Source organism: Phacochoerus africanus, chromosome 1 (genome assembly GCF_016906955.1).
Source record: "Phacochoerus africanus isolate WHEZ1 chromosome 1, ROS_Pafr_v1, whole genome shotgun sequence".
Classification (NCBI taxonomy): Eukaryota; Metazoa; Chordata; class Mammalia; order Artiodactyla; family Suidae; genus Phacochoerus; species Phacochoerus africanus.
In genome coordinates this window covers 163,741,664-163,763,836 of record NC_062544.1, presented here as the reverse complement: position 1 = coordinate 163,763,836, position 22,173 = coordinate 163,741,664, and the positions used below count along the sequence as shown (strand labels likewise).

The 22,173-nt window shown below is 38.2% G+C and overlaps 2 protein-coding genes across 3 annotated transcripts in view; one reads left to right on the top strand and one right to left on the bottom strand.

The window, feature by feature from the left end:
- PCOLCE2 (procollagen C-endopeptidase enhancer 2) overlaps positions 1–6,927 on the top strand; it is an 82,525-nt gene extending 75,598 nt beyond the window's left edge. Inside the window, exons 7-9 of the mRNA XM_047783985.1 lie at positions 339–422; positions 3,281–3,448; positions 6,342–6,927. Of these exons, the coding sequence (XP_047639941.1) occupies positions 339–422; positions 3,281–3,448; positions 6,342–6,472 (383 nt within the window). The 3' untranslated portion in view covers positions 6,473–6,927. The remainder of the gene's footprint in view (positions 1–338; positions 423–3,280; positions 3,449–6,341) is intronic.
- An 8,902-nt stretch (positions 6,928–15,829) lies between these two features.
- The window catches only part of TRPC1 (transient receptor potential cation channel subfamily C member 1), a 61,965-nt gene continuing 55,621 nt past the window's right edge, over positions 15,830–22,173 (bottom strand). For both annotated transcript variants that reach the window (XM_047783962.1, XM_047783971.1), the window contains 3 exons: positions 19,734–19,935; positions 19,239–19,433; positions 15,830–17,734 (listed from right to left, as the gene is read on the bottom strand). In XM_047783962.1, coding sequence (XP_047639918.1) covers positions 17,507–17,734; positions 19,239–19,433; positions 19,734–19,935 — 625 coding nt within the window. In that variant the 3' untranslated portion in view covers positions 15,830–17,506. The remainder of the gene's footprint in view (positions 17,735–19,238; positions 19,434–19,733; positions 19,936–22,173) is intronic.

Here is a 22,173-nt window from a genome sequence, read left to right as displayed (position 1 = left end):
ACTCATGTTTGTTGTACTCGGTTTTTCAAAGCCTGGTAGGTGAGGCTCTATCTATTTTTGGTTATAGCGTTAGTTATATATAAAGGAAGAAGAGAATAGGGCTAAATTTGGGTTATCTTTGATTTCAAGTTTAAAATCAGCAGAGGGTATTGCATTACCCTGAGGAAATTAGAGCAGGAGTTGGTAGCATGAAAAATTTCCTTTGCGTGTGTTTTAATTATTTCATCGCAACGACAGATTGGTGGCTCAGAGAAATACAGGTGGATTTTACATTGATAAACATCAATTATGCTTGAATTCATTTTCCTGAATCTTATGTCTTTCTTCTTTGAATTAAGGTGTTAAACCCACCATGGCCCTATGTCAACAAAAGTGTAAACGGACTGGGACTCCAGAGAGCAATTATTGTTCAAGTAACTTTGGTAAGAAATAAAACCCAGCCTTTCCGTTTTCCTCAGAAACCCAAAACTGCATGCTTAATCTCAAAGGAATTGCCTTGAATGTGATGGTACAGGGTCAATTACACTCTTCATTTACCCAAGAAAATATTTTCCTGCTCACTAAAGTATGTTGACTTATGCCATTCAAAGCTTTAGATTTCACAAGTGAGAAAAAGACTTATGCAGAAAAGACGTTTTTCCACATAAACTTAATCATTTGATGCCTGGAATGTGATGCTGTCGCTCTATGTGTTCTGGCTGGCTCAGGTTTCCTGAAAAAAAATCTGTGTCCTTTTTTTCTCACATAATTTTCACGTCCTGAGTATATTTTCACACATCTGTAGTTCAACTTCAGTAAATTAGAAACATATCCACACTAGCCTCTCTCAGAAAAAATTCAAGTATTTCCTTTGTAGTGTCCTTCCAAAGTACTAAATTAAAACTTGGAAATCTGAAATCCATTTGGAAACACTTATAAATTGGAACCTGAGAAGATATTACCTAATGACTTAGAATTTCAGAGATTTCCCGTGGTGGTTTGTTCAGTGGCTCAAACCCGACTAGCATTCTTAAGGACTTGGGTTTGATCCCTGACCTCGATCACTGGGTTAAAGGACCTGGTGTTGCTGTGAGCTGTGGTGTAGGTCACAGATGTGGCTCAGATCTAGCATTGCTGTGGCTGTGGTGTAGGCCGGAAGCTACAACTCCGATTTGATCCCTAGCCTGGGAACTTCCATATGCTGTGGGTGCAGCCCTAAAATGACAAAAAAGAAAAAAAAAGAATTTCTAAGTTTTTTCCAATTAAAAAAATTGCACTTTCTGTGAAAACCACTCAAGAGCAAAAGATATCGAGTTTACTTATGTTAGTTATATTTAAAAGGAACGTTTGAGAAAAGTCTTATCAGGAGTTCGTGCTGTGGCACAGTGGTTAAGAATCTGACTGTGCAACCACTCAGGTCACTGCAGAGAGTTCAGTTCTCTGCCCGGCCAGTGGGTTAAAGGATCTGGTGTTGTTGCATCTGTGGCATAGTTCTCAGCGGTGGCTCGAATTCAGTCCCTGGTCTGGGAACATCCATATGCTACAGGTGCAGCCATGGGGAAAAAAAAAAAGTCATTTCAGGAAAAGAAAATTGCTGCACCCTCAATAGATTACCCAAAACAAAGGAGTTCCTGGAAGAGGCTTCCCTTGCCTTTTTTTATGCCAAGTGGTAAATGCAGCCCAGAGGGTTCATTTTATAGTGAAGATGTGAAGACACTGAAGACTCTAGGGTTCTAAATCTTACTGGAGTTTGCTTGCTGAGATTCAAATAACTGGCAGGAACATGAAAACCAATAGCACCAGGTGTCATTGCTCCCACATCCAGGGAGCAACACTTCTGTAGGAGCTTGGGGAAATCTCCCTCCCTGTCCTTCAGAGCCCTCTGATTTCACTCAGCTACCAACCGACATTTTGCAATGAACACTCACCCCTGGAAATCAGAATAAAGCGTGATAAGAATTCTGACATTGTAAGCTTTGCACACTATATAAGGAGTGAGTTCTCACTTTATCCTCAAAGGGTCATAGCAGCCAAGTCCAAAGCCCAATTTATTCCACTGTGACTCACTCACACGGCAAAATGATCCAGTACTATCTCCAGTGGCCCATTGGTTCTCAACCAGCATTGGTAACAATCCTTTAGAGGCAAGTTGGGGTTGTCACAATGACTGAGGGGTGCTTCTGGTTTTTCTAGGTAGGGACAGGGTTCATAAAAAAGTCATTCCATGCAAGTCATGCGTCACTTGCAAGTCTCTCCCTGACAAAATGTCAAAAGCCCACCTTTGAGAAACACAGCTTCTTTCTCAGAAATGACACTTTTTTTCTCTAAGTGTCTCAAAGTAAAAAGAGTTATGTAATGAAAAGCAACTGAATTTTACTAGTTTTTTTTTTTTTAAGGAAGAAAATGTGTTTGTACCCCAGCTCTATACTTGTTAAATGAGATCAACAGGGTGGATAAGAAAGAGAATATAAAAGACCCAGAAAAAGACAGATATTGGAGTTCCCATCGTGGCTCAGTAGTTAATGAAGCTGACTAGGAACCATGAGGTTGCGGGTTCGATCCCTGGTCTTGCTCAGTGGGTTAAGGATCTGGCGTTGCCGTGAGATACGGTGTTGCCGTGAGCTGTGGACGGCTCAGATCCTGCGTTGCTGTGGCTCTGGCAAAGGCTTGCAGCTATAGCTCCGATTAGACCCCTAGCCTGAGAACCTCCATATGCCGCAGGAGTGGCCCTAGAAAAGGCAAAAAGACCAAAAAAAAGAAAAAAGGACAGATATTTACTGTTGATTAGAGATGGGGATCTATAGGATGAATCAAAGTTCAAGGAGAGATGAGCCAGTGGGAGACACAGAAAGGAAGGTGCTCACCACACAGACGTGGGGACTCAGATCTACATGGCTCAAAGCCCCACCATGCACTTAGTATGGTATTGCTTCTAAAGATAGAAGTTCCTGTTGAGTATTCACAGATGGAGGCTCATGAGTCCATTCCTTACTTGGTGATTTATCCACATGTTGGATAAAACAGTGGAACGAGTCCCTGTCTCAGCAGTTGACTGCAATATGGCAGGTATTTTGCTTTCTCTCTTCTGTATCAAGGCCTAACAACTGGGGTAGCATTACAGCTCCACGACTTTTTTCACCCTGAGTTGTGGTGACGAAGGGGCAGAATCAAAATCTCTCAGGGCCTTCTTTCTAACATTAAAATCTTTCCTATCTGAAACTTAGAGGAATATACATTCTTTTCAATTCTTCTTACATTTGCTTTCACTGTCCCGTTATTTCAAAAACGTTTTCTTCTGCAGTCTTGGCTGGCACAGTTATCACCACCATCCCTCGAGGTGGGAGTTTGCATGCCACAATCTCGATCATCAACATCTATAAAGAGGGAGATCTGGCAGTTCAGCAGGCTGGCAAGAACATGAGTGCCAAGGTCATCGTAGTCTGCAAGCAGTGCCCTCTCCTCAGAAGAGGTGAGTAGGAGGAAAACACCAGTGTTTCTTCCGGGGGAGCTCGGGGGGAGAAAGGGGGATGAGAAAGGCTCATCTGAGCAAGTCATGGATCTGTCCATGCCATGGCTCATCTAGGGACATAAAATCAGGGCTAATGTATTGCTTGCTTCTGGTTAAGAAGGAAGACTTTTAGGAGTTCCTGTTGTGGCTCAGTGGTTAACGAATCCAACTAGGAACCACGAGGTTGTGGCTTCGATCCCTGGCCTTGCTCAGTGGGTTAAGGATCCAGCATTGCCGTGAGTGTAGTGTAGGTCACAGACTCAGCTCAGATCCTGCATTGCTGTGGCTCTGGCGTAGGCTGGCGGCTACAGCTCCGATTCGACCCCTAGCCTGGGAACCTCCATATGCTGTGGGAGCAGCCCTAGAAATGGCAAAAAGACAAAAAAAAAAAAAAAAAAAGAAGAAGGAGGACCTTTGGAATCAGGCAGAATTGGGCTCCAATCCCTTTGCCTTGTGGAAGGTGATGAGGTAGTAGAAATGATGAATGAATCCAAAAAACATTTGAAGTTGGACCAACAGGGAGCAGACAGGAGGAGCAGTTCAGGAGAAAGAGGTTTTCAATTATTGCACTTCAGGTGCCAATACTAGGTTTAGAGGAAAATATCCATCAAAGAACAAATTCAGAGCTGGAGTTCAGATGATAGAGGTATATGTGGCCTAGAATTAAAAATCTGGGATTCATTTGTAGATATAGGATTGTTAAATCCATAGATGGGAATGAGTTTATTAAGAGAAATTTTGGAAAAAGAAAGTTACTCCAGAGTCAGAGGCACATGATTGTTTAACAGGTCTTGAAGTTTTGAAAGTAATGTATGTTCTATGATTTTTAAAAAGTTGATTTAAATAGAGAAAGATATAAAATAAAAAGTGATGCCCTTTCCCTTTCCCCAGAGGCACACTGAAAAGTTCCTTCTAGAAAATTCTATTGCTATAAAGCATGCACATTACCACGTAAACAAAGGGGATCATGCTACACATATTCTACTGAACTTTCCCCCCACATGACATATATGTGGACATCTTTCCCTCGACAGCACATAGCGATCTGTTTGGAAGGGCAGTAATGCCTGGTATTCCACTGTGTGACATACCACAACTTCTCTATCCAGTGTCAACTCATGCCTTTCCTCAGTCTTGTTGCAGACCTCCTCCACAACCAAAACATAGCAAACCCCACACACAGAGAGAAATACAGAATCCCCACTTCAAGAAGGCTTTATGATGAATTCAGATTGTTCCAAAAAACCAGGAGGCAAGCAGCCTCACATTGATTCTTTATTTATTTTTTGTCTTTTTTTCTTTTCTAGGGCCGCTCCCTCGGCATATGGAGGTTCCCAGGCTAGGGGTCGAATTGGAGCTGTAGCTCTGGCCTATTCCAGAGCCAGAGCAACGCGGGATCCGAGCCTCATCTGCAACCTACACCACAGCTCATGGCAATGTCGGATCCTTAACCCACTGAGCAAGGCCAGAGATCGAAGCCACAACCTCATGGTTCCTAGTCGGATTTGTTAACCAGTGTGCCACGACGGGAACTCCTCCCTTGACTCTAGTGGGAAGAGCAAAGGTTCTGTAAAAGTTAACACTTCTTTCCAGAACTGTCAGGAACAGCAAGTAATGCATATCTAGGTACTTACTGTAAGGTCTCATAATGATGGTAGCAGTCCAGCCTTCTAGTGGCATCTACCTGACCAGCATCCCAAGCTTTTACAGGTTCAAGACCACCATGATGACAGTGTGAGCCCACTGAGGAAGGCTCATGCAAGAGAAAAAGGAAACATGTATTTCTTCTTTGACATGCAGCAGAGAGAGGGAAAATAAAGGATGTGGTAACACACACTTCCTTTAGTTCACTTTTCTGAGGCAATATAAATCTTCAGAGTTGAACCCAACAATGCTCAGTCTAGGCCTAACTTAGCTAGACACATTGATATATAACGAAATAGTATAACAGATATAAGTACTTTTTTATTTTTTAATTTTTTTGTCTTTTTAAGTACTTTTTAATACCTTTTTTTTTTTTGCAAGGGCCTGTAAGAATGTAAAGAAGTATGTGATCCACCTAGGCCTCCAAAAAAACTTGTGTGGTATAAATGTTTGAGGAGTTCCCATCGTGGCTCAGTGGAAGTGAATCTGACTAGCATCCATGAGGATACAGGTTCAATCCCTGTCCTCGCTCAGTGGGTAAAGGATCCGGCGTTGCCTAGAGCTGTAGTGTAGGTCAGACTCGGCTCGGATCTCACATTGCTGTGGCTCTGGTGTAGGCCGGTGGCTACAGCTCCGATTTGACCCTAGCCTGGGAACCTCCATATGCTGTGGGTACGGCCCTAAAAAAAATAAAAATAAAAAAAAAATAAAAAAAAACAAAAAAAAAACAAGCAATAAATGTTTGAGATGTTTAAAAAAAAAAAAGCAAAGCTCAAGACAACAATAGAAGACAATGGATAATCAGTTGCCAAATGCCTGAGGAAATCCAGATCCACTGTGGGACGTAAGAGACCATCTAATAAAGACAGCACTTCAGGGAGCACTGAGGCCCCTTGAGGAGGGAGTGCCTTTCACAGGAACACAGTGTATTGTTCAGAGTGACACTCAGTAAAATACACCAGACCCACTGCAGAGCTGGACAGGCCTGGATCTAGTCACTCCATCGGTTTTCTAGTGTTAGCAGAGCTGGCACATGCTATTTGATTGAATTTAGATGTTTTTCTGATGAGAGCCATAAAGCAGATTTTATCCTAGATAGAATCAATATCTAATTACATCGATACAGCATTTACCTAGAGGTACATTATAGTCTAAGTTGTTCAAACCCACATGCATAGAGAGAAAAAATTAATCTTATATTCTGTTTTAGGTCTAAATTACATTATTATGGGCCAAGTGGGTGAAGATGGGCGAGGCAGAATCATGCCAAACAGCTTTATCATGATGTTCAAGACCAAGAATCAGAAGCTGCTGAATGCCTTGAAGAACAAGCAATGCTAACGGTGAACTGTGTCCATTTAAGCTGCATTCTGTCACTGCCTTTGAAAGATCTATTTTTTTTTCTCAGTAGAAAAAGAAAATTTATAACCTGAAATATTGAGCATTCAGAAAGATTTACTCTTCACATGATGTAGGTATTCGACCTCCGATGTCGCTGATGGAAGTTCTGTTGCCTGCATAGAAGAGGAGCAGATATTCAATTGGAAACTTGCAGACATAGTCGGGTGACAAGAGACTAAATGTATCAAGCGTTGACAGTTTGGAAGCAGTTTATTTATACATCTCTGTAAAAGGATGTTTTAGAAACGAGTTGTGTGAAGATGTAAAAAAAGATATTTTCTATGTGCAATATTTATAGTGATATTTGTTTTACCTTCAAGCATTTGCTCTGAGGTGTTACAGACTTCTCTCGCATTTTTTAAATCAATGCTTAATAAAAAGTTTTAAAATGATTATATAACAGCCATTAAACTTGTTTTTATAGAAGGTGGGACACAGTAAAAAGAATATTCCCTGCCCTTTACCTGTAAGTTTGTCCTTGTATCAATTTATACTTTACTAAGAGAGCTTTCCAAGAACTGCAGGGACTAGATAGATCCAGCAATGTAAACAGACTATAATTCTTCCCTGCAGAACCAGAGAATGTAAGAGCTGGAACGCTGTCCCTCAGGAATCTAGATCAGGTCCTTCATTTTTGAGGTAGAAGTGGAAGCTCAGGTATATTTAATGACCTGTCTGAAACACACACCTCCCAAGAGAGAGAACAGGCAATCAAGTTCAGATGTCTTAATTCCAAACCCAGTGCCCTCACTGCCATTACCACAAAATAAGATGGTAGAAATGTAAATGTATCAATAATTTCAATATACATTACTAGACTAAATACTTCTATTCAAAGCCAAAGATTATCAGACTGGATTAGAAAAACAAAATCTATGTACTATTTGAAAGAGGCATCTAAAACATAAGGACACAGAAAAGTTGAAAAGGATAGAAAAACATAAATGTACCAGACAAATACTTGCTAAAACAAAACAGATGTGGCTTTATTAACATTAGGAAAGAGATTTTAAAGCATTTCTCAGCATGAAGAGGGTTACAAGGAGGTACAACGATTCTAAAATTTGTATGCCACTAATAATATCCTTCAAAATATATGACTAAATCTGGCATAGTATAAATGGAAATGGACACATCTATTGTCATAGTGGGAGATTTTACACATTTCTCTCAGTAATTGGAAGATTTAAGAGGAAAAAAATAAAGATATAGAAGATTTGAACCACATAGTTAACTAGGTTTACCTGATGGACATAAAACCAAAAGCTCTCTTTAGGGCCGCACCCGTGGCATATGGAAATTCCCAGGCTAGGGGTCAAATTAGAGCTACAACTGCCAGCTTACGCCACAGCCACAGCTATGTCAGGTCTGAACCACACCTGCAACCTACACCACAGCTCACGGCAATGCCAGATCCCTGATCCACTGAGTGAGGCCAGGGATCAAACCTGCATCCTTATGGATGCTAGTCAGGTTCATTTCCACTGCACCACAATGGGAACTCCCAAAAAGCTCACTTTTAATCTCAGTATGGAACAGTTTCAAAACTTGACCACTTACAGCCCCCTGAAACAAATTCCATCTAAGTTCAAAGAACTGGTATCACACAGGCATCCCTTTCCAGCAAAAATGCATAATTGGAAATTACACAAAGTACACAATAGTAAAAAAATTAAAAAATAAGGAAAAAATCTGATATTGGAAATTGAGTATTGTGCTTTTTTTAAAATTATTATTTATTTCTTTTGTCTTTTTGTCCTTTTAGGGCAGCACCTGTGGCATATGGAGTTTCCCAGGCTAGGAGTCTAATCAGAGCTGTAGCTGCTGGCCTGCACCACAACCACAGGAATGCCAGATCCAAGCTGTGTCAGCAACCTACACCACAGCTCACAGCAATGCCGGATCCTTGACCCACTGAGCGAGGCCAGGGATCGAACCTGCAACCTCATGTTTCCTCGTCGGATTGTTTCCACTACACCACGACAGGAACTCCCCTTATGCTTTTAAATAACTCATACTCAAAAGGAAACTGTTATAGAAAATAAGAAAATGTTAAAAACTGAACAACAGAAACATTGTTTTAAATTATGTGGAATGCAACTTAAACTTTAAAATGTATAAACTTAAATGTTTACATTCTAAAAGAAAGGGTGAAAAATATTTTGTGAATGATACAAATTAGGGAGATAGCAAAAGAACAGAATACACTTCTAAAAAGTAGGAAATAAACATAAAAGCAGAAATTGAGTAAAATAGAATCACAGAGAAAATTAACAAAATCGAAAATTGGTTCCCTAAAATGACAATATAATTGATAAAACTGACAAGATTAGGCAAGAAAAGAAGTAAAAAAGAACAAGGAAAACAATTTAGGAATGAAAAGGGACCTTATGGTAGATGTTACAGACTCTTCAAAAGCAGTAAGAGAATATTATGAACCACTGGTCAGTAGATTTGAAAACTTAGATGAAGTGGACAAATTCCTGGCTGGGGAGTGGGGACTTATAATTAAGACTCAAGTAGAAATAGAATACCTAAGTAGTCTTATAACCATTTGCATTAAAAAAATGCAATCATAACTTTAAAACTTTCTTCAAATAAAATTCCAGCCCAAGATAATTTTACTTAGAAGGTCTGTGAAACAACTAAGGGACCAACACTGCCAATCTAACATATGCTATTCCAGAGTATAAGTAAAAAAGTAACTCAGCAATGCTTTTTATGAGATTAGTATAATCTTAGTATCAAAACTTTAGCAAACAATTAGATCTAGGAAAACCACTTGTCTGATTTTATTTATAAGCTTAAGTGCAAAAACCCTAAACAAAACATTATCAAACAAAATCCAGCAAACAAAATAAGGCCATGATCAAGTTGGATTTATGCCAGACATGCTTGATTGATTGAATATTAGAAAATGCATATATGAATGTAATGATCGCACTTCACTGCAGCAATCTGCAATGCCAATTGAGGAGTCTAAGGTGCAATTAACAATTCAGATTCAATAGTACCACAGGCCTCCCTTGGTACCAATATTCTCAGAAAGATATAGCACAGTAACCAGAACTTAACAGGACAGTGTTCTTCTAAGGGAGTCTTTGCAGCCATCTGGCAGCAGTTCACACAGCTATCCATGAGCTGTTTTCTTTGGCCTCCCCAGATAATGTCTCAGGTGCCAGGAGAAAAGGTTCATGCCAGATGGATGCAGACACTCCAGTTTAAAAGTTGCATCTCCACAGAAACCATTCTCTCTTGCAACAACTCAAGAGGCCCAGCTCCCAGACTCTTCACAGATGACACACCTGTTTATAAGAGCTACACATTCTGCAAAGCCCCAAAGCTCTGGCCTCCCTCTCAGGTATTTATAGTTGATTTTCACTGGATTGGATTCTTCCCAATCAATGAAATTTACCAATTGGGGGTCTTTTTTTTTTTTCACTTCAAACAAATTTGCCTAGCAACATAGTTGACATACTGTATTATCAGATTACTAGGTAACTCAAGCTAGAGCTAAACAAAGACCAACTCTTAATGGGAAAAGGTTCTGCTAAGCCCTATTCACAATTGAGTAAAAATGAATAATCATTTGATCTTAATAATGCAGGAGCGCTTAATATAATTCAACATTTACTCATGACAAAAATAAACCACGAGCAAATTATGAATAGAAGGGCACTTACTTAAACTGACAAGAAAACTTGCAGCAAGTCTCATGTTTAATGATGAAATATTGAAAGCTTTTCCTTTAAGGTCAGTGATAAAATAAGAATACTTGAAATCACTATTTCTACTAAAAATTCTGGTCAGTGTAGTAAGGCAAGGAAAAGAAATGATATTGGAAAGGAAAAAACAAGACTATTATAATCCAAAGATGATATGATAATCCCAATAGAAAACTGGAAGCAACATGCAAGAAAGTGATTAGCATTAATAGTTTCATAAGTTCGTCCCTTAACCCTAGCCCCAAATAAAATACGAATATTATTATATCTTTTATAACTAAGCAACTTGAATTAAGTATGTGAGGGTCATTATTCACACACTAACAGCCTCTTTTTAACATAGAGCCTATAGAAGTAGAATCATGGGGTGTACATAGAGTACATGTACAGAATTAGGGATTCAGATGGAACAGCTCTGGGACATACAAAGAAGTTTTTCTGAGGGATTTTAAAGTTATTAAAGTTATTTAAAATTCTGACATTTTATAATTTGCTTCTTCCTCTTAAAAACAAAGTCAATTAGGCTTTAAAAGGCTAAAATTTGATTAGATATAAATTTGAAACAGTATCTTCTGCTTGATGGATGTCCCTGTGGCATTCTGATAACCAAGATTTAATTAGGTTCAATTTAAACAGTGAGCTTTTAAACACAGAAATCTATTAAGAACATTTACAACCTTAAAGTATGATTTTATACAACTGATTAATTTCTCTCACATACAAGAAATTAGTGTTAACAGGAGCATAATGCAAGCAAGAGCCTCCTGGCTGAGGAGGAGAAAGTCTTGGATTCTCCTTCACAGGCAGCATTGGGGAACTTTAGTTTCCTTATCTGTAAAATGAGAAAGTTGAATTGGATTCTTTCTGAGATCTTTTATAAGTCTCAAATTGTTTGCAGATCCTTGAATAAACAAACTGATCAGGATATAAAGTGGCCCCAAAATAAAATTAACCAGTGTCTCCTTTCTAAGCCCTTGGTCCCTCCAGGGCACAGCTTGTTTATTTTCTAAGTCTGACTCCTGCTTTTTTATATATGTTTACTACCTCACTGTTCATCCTTTCCCTCTGACTGCTGCTCATCTTGCTGGTCTCTGCTTCTGACTCTGGTCAAGTTTCAAAAACTTGAAAGTCTTTAGTAACCTAGTCACTTAAAAAATAAACACTGGAGGAGTTCCCGTCATGGCACGGTGGTTAATGAATCTGACTAGGAACCATGAGGTTGCGGGTTCGATCCCTGGCCTTGCGCAGTGGGTTAAGGATCCAGCATTGCCATGAGCTGTGGTGTAGGTCACAGACGCGGCTCAGATCCCGTGTTGCTGTGGCTCTGGTGGAGGCCGGCGGCTACAGGCCGGCGGCTACAGCTCAGATTCGACCCCTAGCCTGGGAACCTCCATATGCCGCGGGAACAGCCCTAGAAAAGGCAAAGAGACAAAAAAATAAAATAAAAATAAACATTGGACATCTTAAGTTCTGTTCTCTGACCAAGATGAACCCACAATAAGAAATTCATTCAAAAAAGCAAAGTTTTTGACTCTATCTTTCCCAATACAAATAATAAATTGAGTTCAAGCTCTCAAGTCAGAAATTATACAACCTGGATTACTTTTCTTACCTGTAAAATGGGAAGGTTGAAGGAGATGATGTAAGTTTTCTTCCAGTCCAGTTTGATGCAATAGGACCTAGAGCCTGCAATTGTTAGATGGGTGCCTAACAGACTAGATGTCATTTCCAGGATATTTATACAAGCAGATAATGGCTAAATTTTCCTTCAACAAATTTGTTCTCTTTTTTTTTTTGTCTTTTGTCTTTTGTTGTTGTTGCTATTTCTTGGGCCGCTCCCGCGGCATATGGAGGTTCCCAGGCTAGGGGTTGAATCGGAGCTGTAGCCACCGGCCTACGCCAGAGCCACAGCAACGCGGGATCCGAGCTGCGTCTGCAACCTACACCACAGCTCACGGCAACGCCGGATCGTTAACCCACTGAGCAAGGGCAGGGACCGAACCTGCAACCTCATGGTTCCTAGTCGGATTCGTTAACCACTGCGCCACGACGGGAACTCCAAATTTGTGCTCTTTAACATCAACACCGTACTTAAGCTGAGGATAGGGAGGAGAATAAGAGAGCTACTCCCTTCTGTGCTTAGTTTAGTTTTGTAGCTTAAAAAAAATGGAAAAAAAAACCTGCATTAAAACAATCTTCACAGAAAATTTAGTGACTGCTTGCTGAAATGGGGGAAATGAGTATGGAGTTGAATCATCTCCTAAAATTAATTTCTGGATGACTTAATGAGGCAGCCAGTACATTTCCTTCCTCAAAACTCTTCAATGGCACCTGACAGTTTTAATATCTTTAAATAAGAATAATTTTACCTAAAACTGAAAGGATTCATTAAACCGTCTTTCTAATGGATGAAAGAGAGAGACATCTCTAGATTGCTGGTAGCAGGATGAAGAAACTTACCATTTTCTGGATGAAACAGTTTTTTTGGTTTTTTTTTTTTTGTCTTTTTGCTATTTCTCTGGGCCACTCCCACGGCACATGGAGGTTCCCAGGCTAGGGGTCGAATTGGAGCTGTAGCCACTGGCCTACGCCAGAGCCACAGCAACGCGGGATCCCAGCCGCGTCTGCAACCTACACCACAGCTCACGGCAACGCCGGATCATTAATCCACTGAACAATGGCAGGGACCGAACCCGCAACCTCATGGTTCCTAGTCGGATTCGTTAACCATTGCGCCACAACGGGAACTCCCTGTTTTTTGGTTTTTTTGAGACATACATTTACCTCCTACTCAAACATGCTGTTTTGCTTCTTGTATTACTGTAATTTAATTCACATCGGAAGTCATGTCTATTAAAGATGGTTACTTTTAAAGCATGTAACACATAAAATTTTTCCTATTTTTGAGTTCCATATCTGAAGTATATATTTCAAACTGGAGGCAGGGGGTGCAGGAAAAGAAAAAAATACTGTGAAATGACCAAATGAAGAGAAATACTGTCATTGTAATTCTTCTAAGTATATCTTCAAGAAACACAACATGTTTACAAACAGGCCAGTGATGTCAGAAAGCTAACAAATTTACTTACAAATGAGAAATTCAGAGCAGACATTACCCCTGGTGCTATTAATATTTTCTTAGTGTAATTTTGAATAATTAGACTCCCTAGGGCCTATAACTTCAGCCTATTTGTTATTTACAAATAATGTATTTTCCAAGGACAACAAAATTTTCAATTTCAATGCAATTTGTTTTTTGCTTTTTTAGGGCTGCATCTGTGGCACATAGAAGTTCCCAGGCTAGGGGTCAAATCGAAAATGTAGCTGCCAGCCTACACCACAGCCACAGCAATGTGGGATCCAAGCCATGTCTGTGATCTACATCACAGCTCACAGCAACACTGGATCCTTAAACCACTGAGCAAGCCAGGGATGAAACCTGAAACTTCATGGTTACTAGTTGGATTTGTTTCCCTTGTTCCACAATAGTTAACTCCTCAATGCAATTTCAATTAAAATCATCACAAGATTCGGGGCTGTGACTGATAGGCAGATTCTATAATTCATATGAAAAAGCAAAGAATATAGAGTTGCTAAAATAATTTAGAAAAATACAAAATTCTTCACCTTGGCATGTATTACTGTACTGCACCTGTGCTGTGTTAGTGCTGGCTATCCACTTGCATAGTCAAGCACTGTTTTCTCCTGGAATGGTAATAAATCCTAAGACTCCACTGTTATTTTCTCATTTCTGTATTTTAGTATATTGTAGCATTATGTATTTTAGTCAGATTTACTGGAGCAAAATTTCTGTACATTAAAATTCACCCTTTTAAGATGTACAGTTTGATGAGTTGTGCAATCAATCATCTCCTCCCACTGATCATGGTAACCAGTGATCTGATTTTGGTTCCTACAATTTTGTCTTTTCAGGATATTATATTAATGGAATCATATAATTTGTAGCCTTTGGTGATGAGCTTCCTCATTTGGCATAATACTTTTTAGATTCATCTGTGTTACTGCACAGATTGGTAGTTTGTTCCTGCATCAACTTGGGTAGGCTGAAGTATGTTTCCCAGACTTCTCTCCCTGTGTGCTTCTAGGTAGGGTGGGCCATAAGACACATTTTTAGTGTAAAATTTGGAGGGCAGAGGTGGAACAGCAGCCATTTGGAGTGTTTTGCAGGCACTTCTGTAGTTCACACATGTTGAAACATATCTGCTGACTCAACTTGGTGAGGGGCAGCAATCAGGACTCCTTTCCTTGGATCAGTCTTCAGTTTCTCTGAGTCCTGGGCCAAGTCTGTTTAGCATCGTGGCAAAGGGTAACTTCTCCCACAGGACATCCACATCATCGAGGTTAGAGACAGTGAGAAGTGGCATGAGTCTCAGCCCATCTTCATGGGTTCCACCTTGTTGCATTTCTTCTCCTCCCAACAGCCTACCCGGTGAACTTCAAGCTCCAGTATTAGATGCAAAAAGTAACAGCCTTTGTGGCTCAGTGGGTTAAGGACTCCATGTTGTCTCTATGAGGATGCAGGTTCAATCTCTGGCCTCACTCAGTGGGTTAAGGATCTGGCAGTGCTGCAAGCTGTGGCGTAGGTAGGTCACAGATGTGGCTTCGATCCAGTGTTGCTGTTGCTGTGGCTGTGGCTGTGGCGTGGGCCTTCGCTGCAGCTCCAACTCGACCCCTAGCCTGGGAACTTCCATATGCCACGGGCGCAGCTGTTAAAAAAAAAAAAAAAGAAAGCCTCAGAGACTGCTTAACCAACTCCAACAATTTTGTAATGTCATATCCACATAAACAAATCACTATACACAAATACATGTGTGCCTGCAAATATTCCAGTAGTTCTGCTTCTCTGACTGAACTCTAATCCAATTCTTTTTTATTGCTGAGTAGATTACCCTTGCATGGGTGTACAATTTATTTATCCATTCACCAGTTATTGGGCATTTGGTTGGCAGAATGAATAACACTGCTATAAACACTCACATACAGGTCTTTGGGTAGACATTCAAAACAAGACATTTACAAATATAAGAAGAGATAGCTAACAGAGTTAAATGAGACTGCCACCGGAGATAGGATGAGGTACAAATGGATCTGATATTGATGAATTTTAGACTTTTGTTGACATAGGTTAAAAAAAAAACAAAACAAAAAACAGGAGTTCCTGTCGTGGCACAGTGGAAACAAATAGGAACCATGAGGTTGTGGGTTCGATCCCTGGCCTCGCTCAGTGGGTTAAGCATCCAGCATTGCCATGAGCTGTAGGTCGAAGATGTGGCTCTGATCTGGCGTTGCTGTGGCTGTTGCTGTGGCTGTGGCGCAGGCTGGCAGCTGTAGCTTTGATTAGACCCCTAGCCTGGGAACCTCCATATGCCGCAGGTGCAGCCCTAAAAAGCTAAATAAATAAATAAAGTTACTTAATCTGTAAAAAAACAAACAAACAAAAAAAACAAAAGAAAACCAGTGAACTGTATATACTTTGAAAGAGTGAATTTTATAAGAATTATATCTCAATAAAAACTAAAAAGTATTCAATAGTACAATGAACAGACTGTCAATTTATAATCTAAAGTCAAGTTTTATTTACCTTTTTCTTACAATATGCTATCATTCAAAATATACCTCATAAGTAACTCATGCATACAGTAGGCACAGTATAAATATTTTGATTTAATAACTAGGTATTTTTTAGAATGCCTAAAAACCCTGATGTAAAATCCCAACTGGGAAGTGCATAATCCCATCATAGACAAAATATATAACTTTACAATAAACATTTTTATAAGAATTTGCCCAAAAAAGAGAACACTTACATTTGGAAATTAAAAAGTAAAAAGCAAGATGAATCACAATACTAACATTTTTTGACAATGATCCCTGGATCAGTGGTACTTACAAACCAAGGGCTACCTGCACCCTGTGGTCTTAAGACCATCTGACATTCAGTTAAAAATATAATTACATACCTAATAACCTCTTAACTGGAAATGCTGCAAGAATATATAATCAATAGCCTATGAAAAAATGTTAACTATATCCCTTACATGAACACAGAAAAAAATTAAAATCTGTATTTTATATTTTATTCTCCAATTTTAAAAGACAATGCTTTTCATCCTAAGCATCAAGAATGAGCCACAAATAAGCATGAAGCTACTTTTATAGAAGCTATGTTATATCTTGTGAAAAATACTTTGTGCGATGAGCTCAAGAATCTTAGTCCAAATACAAAATGAACTCTTTCATTAAAAGGCCTTCCAGTGTTTACAAAAACAAAACAGGTTGTGACCATACATGATAAAGAAGTATCTTCTAAATTCTTATTTTGCATTAACTTTATAACTAGGACCATTCACCCCAACTTGAAAAAAAAAAAATCACTATTATGATAATGAAAAATTAAAAGCCAGTAAACACCTAACTTTAGAGAAGTAGCTGTGTAAAACTAAACATAATCAAATACTCTACAGCTACAAAATGAAAGTCTACGAACTATATTTTTCAAAAACTATATAATTCTATAAAAATTTAAATACATGGACTCTATCAGTACATGGAAATGTATATATAAAATATTATTAAGTGAAAAAAGCAAAATTAAAAATATAAAGTGGTTACAACCATGTAAAAGTAAATATATTACAATAACAAATGTTTAAGTGAATTTAAATTTATAGACTCATAAATAGATCCATAGATTCATTAGGGGTTTATATTTGTTGCTTAAGATTATAACAAAAGAAAAAATAGATTACTGTTTTAGGTAAACTTATACTCCTAAACAATAAATACCACACTATATGTAAACTCCTAAAACAAAGATTTTAAAAAATATGACTCCTATATCTCAAGTGTATCTTATGGAAGGAGACCACATTTGCTGATCTTCATTTTTATAAAACCTTCTGGCAATAGTTAGTACACTTCTAATTTCCGTTCCTAAACATAAGGAGCAAAAAATTTTAAGCACTATTTAAATAAGAAAACTAAGCAGCATGCTAACAAAATCTATCCACTTAATCTGTTTTACACTTGCAAAAAGCCACTATCAGGGGGTTTTTAAAAAACTAATTCTATGTACATATTATACATATTTATGCTATAAATATTTTAAAGAATGGCTTTTACATAATTCTTTATTTCAATATATATCATTAATTTAATTGCAAGTTATGCAAATGCAGTCTTTCAGATTTGTTATTGAAAATTATTCTCTACATGATTTAGAAAATGGCTAATTTCTTGGATAAAACATAGCATATTTAGAAGTCCGAAAGCCAAGTAAATCTCTTATTTCATTTCGGAATTTTGACAGGTCTTGGCGCAGTTCATTTAGATTTTCCACAGTTGCCTGATCTGTACTTTGCATCTTTTGTCTCATGGAAGTCAAGTAACGATGCACTAAACAGCACATCACTTTTTGGTAGTTTTCATCTCTCTTTTGTTTCAAATTTCTCCATTCCTTCAAAACAAAATAATATAATACTAACAATGAACATAAAAGAATTTAAACCAGGCAAAGTTTTTAAAAAGTTTACGGATACAAACACATACCTTATAATGCTTTATTTGATTATATTTTTGTCACTTCATATTAAAAATAATATTCAGGAGTTCCCATTGTGGCACAGCAGAAATGAATCTGACTAGGAACTATGAGGTTGTGGGTTCGATCCCTGGCCTCACCCAGTGGGTTAAGGATCTGGCGTTGCCGTGAGCTGTGGTGTATGTTGCAGACATAGCTCAGATCTGGCATTGTTGTGACTGTGGTGTAGGCCAGCAGCTGTAGCTCCAAATCCAATCCTAGCCTGGGAACCTCCATATGCTGTGAGTGTGGCCCTAAAAAGCAAAATAATCAATACATGTTTGGAACAAACATGCCCTGCATATTTCTTTTTCATTTACCTGTATGCTTATTTTGATTTAAAAATCCTTAGTTTATAGTAGGGGTTAGCAAACTATGCCCCACAGGCCAAATATGGCCCATTTCCTGTTTCTGATGCCCTGTGAACTACGAACGGCTTTTACAGATGAGTATTTGTAATCAATCTGATGAAAGGAAATACTAGCTTTAAACCCCATTTAAGCAAAATGTTATTCTCCCCAAATGGAATTCCATTCCTTTCATTAATAGATCTATATTATAGAAATAATTACTCAATTATTGTCATATTTTTAATTTCATCAATGAAAATTTTGTAGAAATTTGTTTTCTCTCTTTTCATATTACTATCCATGTAATATCTACAATTTTGTTCCACAAAGTCTAAAATATTTATTATCTGGTCCTTTACAGAAAAAGTTTGCCAACTCCTGTTTTTTAGCAACATGTATTAAATTATTTGTGTACTGAACAACTTTCAGGAAGGACCAGAAAAATACGCACTGACTCTAGGAATCACTCTTTTTTATGTGGACAGACTAGGTACTCTGAATATTTTCCTTGTTTCAAAACTGTGAGAAGAGAGTTCACAAAAAAAATTTGCAGTTCTTTCTCTTATTCTCAATAAATATTCATTGAATCCTTACTTAAGATCCTACACTATGCATGAAGGACACAGGAGATTTTGAAAACAAAAAACAAAGAAAAAGACAGTCCTTTTATTTTATTTTATTTTTGTCTTTTTAGGGCCACACACATGTCATATGGAAGCTCCCAGGCTAGGAGTTGAATCAAGAGCTGTAGCTGCCGGCTGACGTCACAGCCACAGCAACAGGGGATCCAAACCATGTCTGCGACCTACATCACAGCTCACCGCAATGCTGTATCCTTAACCCACCGAGCAGGGCCAGGGATAGAACCCATATCCTCATAGATCCTAGTCAAGTTCTTTACCGCTGAGCCATAGCAGGAACTCCAGGCAGTGCTAGCTTTTAAGAAACCTGCATATTTATGTTTTAGGAAGCATCTGAAATTAGGAATTGTTCAAATTATCATGTTGCAGTTCAAACATCTTACTTCTTACCTTCAAGCTGTTCTGCCGTTTAACCTTGCCTTTGGATGTATGAGAGCAAATCCATTTACTAAGGCTACTAATCATATAGCAGATAGTCTTTGGTGAAGGAATGATGTTGAAAGGTGGGGGCAATGTACATTTGTCATCAAAGTAGCTAAGCCATAACTTTGCTCGAGCAAACTTCCATTCTTTGTCTTCATGATTCTATAAGAGCAAGTAAAAAAGCAACACAGGATATGAATAGACATGCACATGCATACACATACATGGTGGGGCCAGTGTGGAGAGTGCTTAAAATTGTTCAAATGTTTCCATGCCTTGTAGGTAAAAATTTGGTTCAAGACTTGCAGTTGATATATATTACTTACATTAAAAAAAAATCTACATTTAATTTTTAAATGATACTAATTCTTAATTCTTTTAAATCTTTGGTTTCCTTATCTACTACATACATTTGGTATGATCTAAAGAGAATATAAAGTTTTTAAAAGAAGGAATACTTACTGCTATCAACTGAAAACTCTTATGAAGCATTGCCACCAGCAGCTTGGTAAGTACAATCACAACCACGACATTGTATGTCCCAACAATAACGGCTCCAACAAAGGACTGTAATTCTTCTCCATAGCTAAATCTTGTGACAAAGATTGCCACATGTGCTAGGGAGAAAATATACCAAAACAAAGCAAAGCAAGTGCCAATGAACCTGTAACGACAATTACATTTCTGTTTAAAAGGAACTTAAATAAATTAGCAAAAATAAAGAATTCATTTCTATCATTACATAAAGAATACATTTGTAACCCAGGAGTAACATTTTCTAAAATGAATATGCTGGCAAAAGACCCAGAATAGCCAAAGACATCCTGAGAAAGAAAAACGGTGCTGGAGGAATCGGGCTCCTGGACTTCAGACTATACTACAAAGCAACAATCATCAAAACCATATGGTACTGGCACAAAAACAGAAATATAGATCAGTGCAACAGGAATAGAAAGCCCAGAATTAAACCCACACACCTACAGCCAACTCATCTATGACAAAGGAGCCAAGAAAAGACACTTGTTCAATAAGTGGTGCTGGGAAAACTGCACGGCCACATGGAAAAGAATGAAATTAGAACACTCCCTAACACCATACACAAAAAGAAACTCCAAATGGATTAAAGACCTAGATATAAGACCAGACACTATAAAACTCTTAGAGGAAAACATAGGCCAAACACTCTCTGACATAAATGACAGCAACCTCTTCTCAGATCCCACCTCTTAGAGTAATGACAATAAAAACAAAAATAAACAAATAGGACTTAATTAAACTTAAAAGTTTCTGCACAGCAAAGGAAACCCTAAACAAAATGAAAAGACACCCCACAGAATGGGAGAAAATCTTTGCAAATGAATCAACTGACAAGGGATTAATCTCCAAAATTTATAAATACCTTCTACAGCTCCATACCAAAAAAAACCCTATCAAAAAATGGGCAGAAGATCTAAACAGACAATTATCCAAAGAAGACATACAGATGGCCAAAAAAACACATGAAAAGATATTCAACATCACTCATAATTAGAGAAATGAAAATCAAAACCACTATGAGGTACCACCTTACACTGGCCACAATGGCCATTATCAAAAAGTCTACAAATAGTAAGTGCTGGAGAGGGTGTGGAGAAAAAGGAACCCTATTACACTGTTGGTGGGATTGTAAACTGATGCAACCATTGTGGAAAACAGTATGGAGACTCCTCAGAAAACTAAAAATAGAATTACCATTTAATCCAGCAATCTCACTCCTGGGCACCTACCCGAAGAAAACCATGACTTGAAAAGATACATGTACTCCAATGTTCATTGCAGCACTCTATACAATAGCCAAGACATGGAAACAACCTAAATGTCCAACGACATTTAGGAGGATCCAGAAGATGTGGTACATAAACACAATGGAATATTACTCAGCCATTAAAAGGAAAGAAATAACGGCATTTGCAGCAACATGGATGGACCTAGAAATTATCATGCTAAGTGAAGTCAGTCAGACAATGAGACACCAACATCAAATGCTGTCACTTACATCTGGAATCTAAAAAATGGACACAGTGAACTTCTTTGCAGAACAGATAGTGACTCACAGCTGTTGAAAAACTTATGGTTTCCAAAGGAGACAGGTTGGGGGGTGGGGGGATACACTGAGGGTTTGGGATGGAAGTACTGTAAAATTTGGTTGTGATGATTGTTGTACACCTATAAATGTAATAAAATTCATTAAGTAATAAAAATAAGAAAAAAATTTAAAAATTAAAAAAAAAATTCAAAAGGAAGATACATTATTCCTGTTTAAACTCTTACTGCTATTCTGTTTTTTTCTCAACACAGCAGACTAAGATCCTATTAATTAGATTTTGCCATTTCTTCGCTCAAAAACTTCAAATGGCTTTCAAGCTCAACAGCCCAAAGCCCAAGGGTCAAGGTCCTACATGCTCCCATTACCTTCCTCCCTCTCTTCCTTTCTTTCTCCCTTCCTTCTCTCCCTCCCTCCATCTCTGTCTCTCTCTCTGTTTTAATTGAAGTATAGTTGATTTACAACATTGTTAGTTTCAGGTGCACAGCACAGTGATTCAGTATTTTTGCTGATGATACTGCATTATAAATTACTGCAGAACAATGACTATAATTTCCTGTGTTATACACTATACCCTTATTGCTGATCTATTTTACACATAGTAGTTTGTATCTGTTAATCCCACACCCAGAATCTCTGTTTCTCTCTCCCCTTTGGTAACCATGTTTGTTTTCCTTCTTAAAAAACAAAAACAACAACAAAAAAAACCCACAAAGTATAGTTGATTTACAATGCTGTGCCAATTTCCGCCATACAGCAAAGTGACCCAGTCATACCTACATATATAGTCTTTTTCTCATCATGTTCTATACCAGGAGA